This window comes from Culex quinquefasciatus, chromosome 1 (genome assembly GCF_015732765.1).
Source record: "Culex quinquefasciatus strain JHB chromosome 1, VPISU_Cqui_1.0_pri_paternal, whole genome shotgun sequence".
Lineage (NCBI taxonomy): Eukaryota > Metazoa > Arthropoda > Insecta > Diptera > Culicidae > Culex > Culex quinquefasciatus.
Genome location: NC_051861.1, coordinates 63,865,300 through 63,872,427, shown reverse-complemented (window position 1 = coordinate 63,872,427; position 7,128 = coordinate 63,865,300). Strand labels below are relative to the sequence as shown.

Sequence of the window (7,128 nt, the reverse complement as noted above, 5' to 3'; positions counted from 1 at the left end):
GCATGATTGAAACATGATTTTACTTGTTTTTATCCGTTTGAACCGTTTGTACAAGAGGCATCCCATAGAAAAAAAGTCGAAACTTCAAGGTATTGAAACCGGATCCGACCCAGACTGTTTCAGTGAGTATGGAAGGCTTCAGTGCAATGTTGTAACAACTTATTGGGATGGTCTGAGTCATCCGAGAACTCCTTGGAGTTAAGACCGGCGAGTCTACCGCCGTAACAAGCAAGATGTCGGCAGTTTTTGACCACTGATCATACCCGCATGGCTTCAGTGAGTATGGTAGACTACTATGCTGATGTGTTGGAGTGTCCTGGGTTCTCCTAGGACTCCCTGGAGTTAATATCTGAGGGTCTACTACCGTAACAAGCAAAATATCGACCGGTTTTGACAACGGAACATACCCGCATAGCTTCAGTCAGTATGGTAGACTGCTTTCTTAATGTGTTAAGATGTCTTTGGTCATCCTAGGACTCGCTGGAGTTAAGATATTTGGGTCACTGTAACAAGTAAAAGGTCGACGATTTTTAACCGCGCATCATAACCGCAAAGATTCAGTGAATATGGCAGAATGTATTGCTGTTAAGTTGGGATGTTCTGGACCATTCCAGGGAGTCCTTGTAACAGCCGAAGACCTACAGATCATAACTCCAGGGAGTCGTAGGATGACCAAAGACATCCCAACACATTAACAAAGCAGTCTACCATACTGACTGAAGCTATGCGGGTATGTTCCGGGGTCAAAAAACCGTCGACCTCTTGCTTGTTAAGGCTGTAGCTCCACAGATCATAACTCCAGGGAGTCCTTGGATGACCCAGGACATCCTAATATATTAGCAAAGTAGTCTACCACACTCACTTAGGCAATGCGGGTATGATCAGTGGTCAAAAAACCGCCGACATCTAGCTTGTTACGGCGGTAGACTCACCGGTCTCGGATGACTCAGACCATCCCAATAAGTTGTTACAACATTGCACTGAAGCCTTTCATACTCACTGAAGCAGTTTGGGTCGGATCCGTTTTCAAAACCTTGAAGTTTCGACTTGTTTCTATGGGATGCCTCTTGCACAAACGGTTCAAACGGATAAAAACAAGTGAAATCATGTTTCAATCATGCTAAAATATATTAGAATTCAGTTTTTGCTGATACGCGTCGAATGAAGTCAAGAAAATCGAAATCCATAATGAAACAGAGATTTTATAAATGATTTTAGAAATAGAAAAAATCCGATTTTTTGTATATTTTTACTCAAAATGCTCAAACTTCAACAGCATGTAACTTTTGAACCCCGGGGTTTAGAGAGTTGCCCCAGAAGACTTTTTTCATGTCTCGGCGAGATCTTTCGAAAAAGTTGGTCCCGTTCGTGTACATCCTGGACCAAATTCGCCCATTCTCCTTTAAAAGTTATCGCAGTTTTAGTGAAAAAAGGTGATGTTTTGTCGATTTCAACATTTTTTCGTTTATGCCAGCGGTGCGTTGAAAAATACAATATTTGGAAAAAGGTGCAAGTGGTTATGTTACACATGTCCAGTATGACAAAGAACTTAAATGAAAAACTTTTAAAATTAAGCCATTTTGTTGAATTATGCGTCAGATAAAATCAAAACATTGGCAAGGCAATCCATTGGTTGTTTATTTGCACCGTCTTCGACTGAGGTCGCACAGACTGAATAACTTAAAATTTTAACGACTGCTCATTTCTAGGCGTCCGAAGGTTATGTGTGGTTAGTCACTCAAAACCTCTTTTACGCAAATGGACCGACGTTTTACTCCCCCATCCGATAGAAGGCGTGATCAGGCAAATCTCATCTCGAAAAATGCCACCGGGTCCATTTGGGATTGAACCCAGGCCTGCTGGGGTGGGAGGCTACCACGCTAACCACTACACCACCGGACCCGGCTAAAATCAAAACATAATTGGATTTATATATTCGGTCAATTCGGTATCAAAAACCATGATATCTGTATGGTTCGATGTTTGTCCCCCAATCGGAACAATTGCGAGGTAGCGGCTTCTCCAGATTGTGGCCACCTTTTCGAAATGGCCAGTATTGAAAACCATGAGTTGTGATACCTGTGTTGTTGTTTGAAGTGTAGTGATAAATAAATACTTTGTTTTAGCCTGGCTAGTGTATTCTCTATCGACAAAAATTATACATGAAAACATATATCAGGACGGACGAGACGGTTGGCGCAGGGCATCTAGGTGAAACATCTCAGAACAGCGAATCAACACGCAGCTTAGAATCTCGAATGAAGAACAAACACAGCAAAAAAACACAAACAAGCTTTCAAACCCCGTCAACCCAGCGTGAAAAGCACACTCTCAAGAGAGAAAGAGAGAGAGAGAGAGAGAGAGAGAGAGAGAGAGAGAGAGAGAACTGCGCGCAAAGCTTTTTGTTTTTTTTTTTTTAATTTCCGTCGGTAAGGTAGTATTTTGACGTTTTACAGCGGTATAACTTTATATCAACTCTACCCGTCGCCACTCAATTTTACCTCCATGCGTATAAAGTGAATATAAAGTTTTGAGACTCTGTATGCATACTTTATATGTTGATATAGAGGGGATTTAAAGCTACCTTATACACACGCAGCAAAATTTGGCATTATCAAATCAATAATACAATTTATCGGAATCAATAAACACGATTTATCATTTTGATAAATTTGTTTTATCGTTTAAATAAAAAATATTGTCGAAACAATAAAAAAAAAGTTATTGTTTTGATAAAACAAATTATTGCCTCAATTGACAGCTTTGATGTTGATGTATTGCTTTTGTTTTGCTACATCTCCAGAAAACGAGGAAAATGTTATGTATAAAAAGATTTTCCGCAAAGTAGCCAACAATTCGAAGAAACTCGACGTTGTGAAAATTTTAGTGGAGATCGAGGTGGAGATGTCGGTTGTTGTGGAACATTCTTCATCATGCAAAGAGGTTCCGGCAGAAAACAACAATTACATCCTGTGGAACCGGTACCGAAAGCGGAACATTGTTGGTAAGATATTTTCTACTGGTAAAACTCTTTAAAACTGATAACATTCTCATCCTTAGAATACTCCACTGACTTCCCGGAAATCTTCCGGCCAATCTTCTGGAAAAGGTCAACTCAAACCAGCAGGAACAAGACGAGAAGTGCGCGGGAACGGCTTGGCGAAATTGACAACTGGAAGCACCGGAGGGGAAAGAACCATGAACATCGAAGTGTGAGCAACATAGTGCAGTCGATTTCGTGACAAATTTTAAAGTTTTGTTATGTATTACTAAACCAAAAAAAGAAAAAAATGTTATGAAAAAAAAAAAAAATTATGCAATTATCTTATCGAATTGATAAATCTTTTTTCTGCGTGCAGTCCCATGGTTACTTGGGGATATTTTGAGTTTTGAGCTTGAGTCTCCTGTGAGGGTAGAGCGTGGATGATAAATATTTGAACTTGAGCCCCCTGTGAGGGTAGAGCATGGAAAATGTTTTTTTTTAGCTTGAGTCCCCTGTGAGGGTAGAGCGTAATTGCTGGAGTTTTGAGCTTGAGTCCCCTGTGAGGGTAGAGCGTGATTGTTGGAGTTTTGAGCTAGAGTCCCCTGTGAGGGTAGAGCGTAATTGTTGGAGTTTTTGATCTTGAGTCCCCTGAGAGGGTAGAGCGTGATTGTTGGAGTTTTTGAGCTTGAGTCCCCTGTGAGGGTAGATCACGGAGCGGCCGTGGCTGCCTGGTTACGGTGTTAGCTTTCTAAGCGAATGGTTCTGGGTTCGATTCCCATCTGCTCCCAACGAGAAAGTTAAGAACATAGAAATTTGAAATGATGAATATGAACGAAAAATCAAAAGTCGCTCAAGGCGGGGTTCGATCCCCCGTCCTTTGGATTGGTAAGCAAAAATGCTAGCCACTAGGCCATGACGACTTGGTGAACTTGGACTGGAATTAGGAATACTGTTACAGACAGCGAGTTGTGGCGCTATAACCACGGCAAAATAGTGTTCAGGGCATTCGTGGAAATACAATGTCCCATCCCAGAGGATCCCGGAGTACCAAACCTTCTTAGCATGGTGCTCCCAAAGAATACAACCAAATCTCGGAGCGTATGGTGGTGTGTCCCCACGCTTCTTCGTCCCCTGTCGATTCAGAATTGTGTTGTTGTTCGAACACTCTGTGCTTAAACTCAACCCAATTACGAGTCATCTCTGCGATACGGCTTTACGCAGTAGGCCTGACCGGTTTAACGCTTGTGATGTTTCAATGCATTCTAATGCAATGACGCACTACAAATGTTAATAAATGACAAGAAGAGTGCTAGGCGTCATCTAACCTAAGGCACTCTCCAGGATCCCTTCGAAAGATTGGCTGCGCTAGGGTCTGATTTGATTAGATTAGATTAGATTGTGTCCCCTGTGAGGGTAGAGCATGATATTTTGAGTTTTGAGCTTGAGTCCCCTGTGAGGGTAGAGCGTGATTGTTGGAGTTTTCGAGCTTGAGTCCCCTGTGAGGGTAGAGCGTGATTGTTGGCCTTTTTGAGCTTGAGTCCCCAGTGAGGGTAGATCGTGATTGTTGGAGTTTTGAGCTTGAGTCTCCTGTGAGGGTAGAGCGTGGATGATAAATATTTTAACTTGAGCCCCTGCGAGGGTAGAGCATGATGGAAAAGATTTTTTTTAGCTTGAGCCCCCTGTGAGGGTAGAGCGTGGATTTTGAATGTTTCAACTTGAGTCCCCTGCGAGGGTAGAGCCTGGAGGATGATTTTTTTTTAGCTTGAGTCCCCTGTGAGGGTAGAGCGTAATTGCTGGAGTTTTGAGCTTGAGTCCCCTGTGAGGGTAGAGCGTGATTATTGGAGTTTGTAAGCTTGAGTCCCCTGCGAGGGTAGAGCCTGGAAGATGATTTTTTAGCTTGAGTCCCCTGTGAGGGTAGAGCGTAATTGCTGGAGTTTTTAGCTTGAGTCACCTGAGAGGGTAGAGCGTGATTATAGAAACTTTGAGCTTGAGTCCCTGGTGAGGGTAACGCCTGGAGGATGTTTTTTTTAGCTTGAGTTTCCGACGAAGGTAGAGCGTGGATATTGAATGTTTCAGCTTGAGCTTGAGTTAGAGCCTGGTAGATGAATCTTTGAGCTTGAGTCCCCTGCGAGGGTAGAGCCTGGAAGATGATTCTTTTTAGCTTGAGTACAGTGTGAGGGTAGAACGTAATTGCTGGCCTTTTTGAGCTTGAGTCCCCTGTGAGGGTAGAGCGTGATTTTTGAAGTTTTTGAGCATGAGTCCCCTGTGACGGTAGAGCGTGATTATTGGACTTTGTGAGCTTGAGTCCTCTGAGACGGTAAAGCGTGATTGCTACAGTTTTGAGCTGGAGTCCCCCGTGAGGGTAGAGCGTATTTTTTTGAGTTTGTGAGCTTGAGTCCCCTGCGAGGGTAGAGCGTCGATGATAAATATTTGAGCTTGAGTTCCCTGCGAGGGTAGAGCATGGAAGATGATTTTTTAGCTTGAGTCCACTGTGAGGGTAAAGCGTAATTTTTGAGTTTGTGGGCTTGAATCCTCTGTGAGGGTAGAGCATGGAAGATGATATATTTTTTTTACCTCGAGTCCCATGTGAGGTTAGAGCGTGAAGGATAAATCGCTGAGCTTGAGTACCCTTTAGGGTAGCGCGTGGATGTTTGAGCTTTTGGCTTGAGTTTTTGTGAGTATAAAGCGTCGATGTGTGAGTCTTTTAGCGTAAATTCCTTGAGAGGGTAGAATTTTAATTCACCTACATGACTTAACAGCAATTCCCCACGAAAACAGCATGGAAAAAAACAAAAGTGCTCGGATCGGGCTCAAATTTTTTCTGGGGGTTCCCTGGCCGAAATAATTAGACCCGTATTTTTTTGTTTGGCCATTAGGGTGACCTACGCCGTGTTAGGGTGGTCTGCAAAATGAAATCTAGCCTAACATATAAAAAGGGCGTTTGAAACTTTAAAATGCCGTTTTGGCGGTGTCTGGACCAAAGAGCCTATGTCTGGAAATATTTTTATCGGATTCCCCGGACATTTTTATATAACATACTAAAAAGTAGGAGAAGTTCATTAACAGGGTTCCGAGATATGATTTTTTGAAAATATAATCCATGTTTTCTGACGAGCCGCGCGCAAAATCCGGAGAATGACGATTTTTTGCCAATTTCGTCATTCTCCGGTTTTTGCGCGCGGCTCGTCAGAAAACATGGATTATATTTTCAAAAAATCATATCTCGGAACCCTGTTAATGAACTCCTCCTACTTTTTAGTATGTTATGTAAAAATGTCCGGGGAGTCCGATAAAAATATTTCCAGACATAGGCTCTTTGGTCCAGACAGCGGCATTTTAAAGTTTCAAACGCCCTTTTCATATGTTAGGCTAGATTTTTGAAACTTATTACTATTTTTCTTTGAAAGGCCTACTTATCACCTTTCATTTGCGTATAAGACAATTGAAATCGGTTGAAATGGCGAGGAGTTATGATTTTTCGAAAAAAATGGTTTTTGCGAAAATCGACGAAATTTACAACTAACACGGCGTAGGTCACCCTAATGGCCAAACAAAAAATACGGGTCTAATTATTTCGGCCAGGAACCCCAGAAAAATTTTGAGCCCGATCCGAGCACTTTTGTTTTTTCCATTTTTCGTGGGGAATTGCTGTTAAATTAGAGCTCATGATTGGATTTCCGGGAAGATAGTATAACATAAATGATATCGATTTATTAAAGTTGGTAAAAGAATTTTCACATCTTCAAAATGATAGACTCATAACCTGCATAACTTAAATTTGAGCTCATGAATCCAATCAAGGAAGGTATAGTAGATATAAATATTTTCGATTGTTGGAAAAGCTTTTTTCTTCAAATTTTCAATACTGTTGGTTTAAGAATAGATAGGCTAATAACCTGCACGAATTAAATTGAGTTTATGATTGGATTTCAGAGAAGATTTAATAAAAGATAATGTTAACGCACATCATAGCGGATGTGGTCCTGTGTGTCGGGGAAAAACTTGTGATCCGGTAAGTGAAAACGCGATTATTTGGAGATGACTTTATTGGGTGGAAAGGTACAGAAATGACTGTTTCTAGTATGATTTATTCGTTCTACTTAACTGGCCCCTGAGGAGGGGTCACTGTCCCGGTCGACCATCTG

At 41.8% G+C, this 7,128-nt stretch overlaps 1 protein-coding gene across 1 annotated transcript; it reads left to right on the top strand.

Moving 5' to 3' along the window:
* The first annotated feature begins 2,752 nt into the window (after positions 1–2,752).
* LOC119766871 lies at positions 2,753–3,275 on the top strand. Its single transcript, XM_038253151.1, has 2 exons — positions 2,753–3,004; positions 3,061–3,275. The coding sequence occupies exons 1-2, from the start codon at positions 2,767–2,769 to the stop codon at positions 3,240–3,242; spliced, it is 420 nt and encodes a 139-aa protein (XP_038109079.1). The 5' UTR covers positions 2,753–2,766; the 3' UTR covers positions 3,243–3,275.
* The last annotated feature ends 3,853 nt before the right edge of the window (positions 3,276–7,128 follow it).

What these genes read in the sequence shown, in the direction of transcription:
- LOC119766871 (XM_038253151.1), top strand. Translation starts at nt 2,767, where the DNA reads ATGTTGATGTATTGCTTTTGTTTTGCTACATCTCCAGAAAACGAGGAA. An exon ending in CCGAAAGCGGAACATTGTTG is followed by an intron (nt 3,005 to 3,060) that starts GTAAGATATTTT and finishes TCTCATCCTTAG; the next exon opens with AATACTCCACTGACTTCCCG.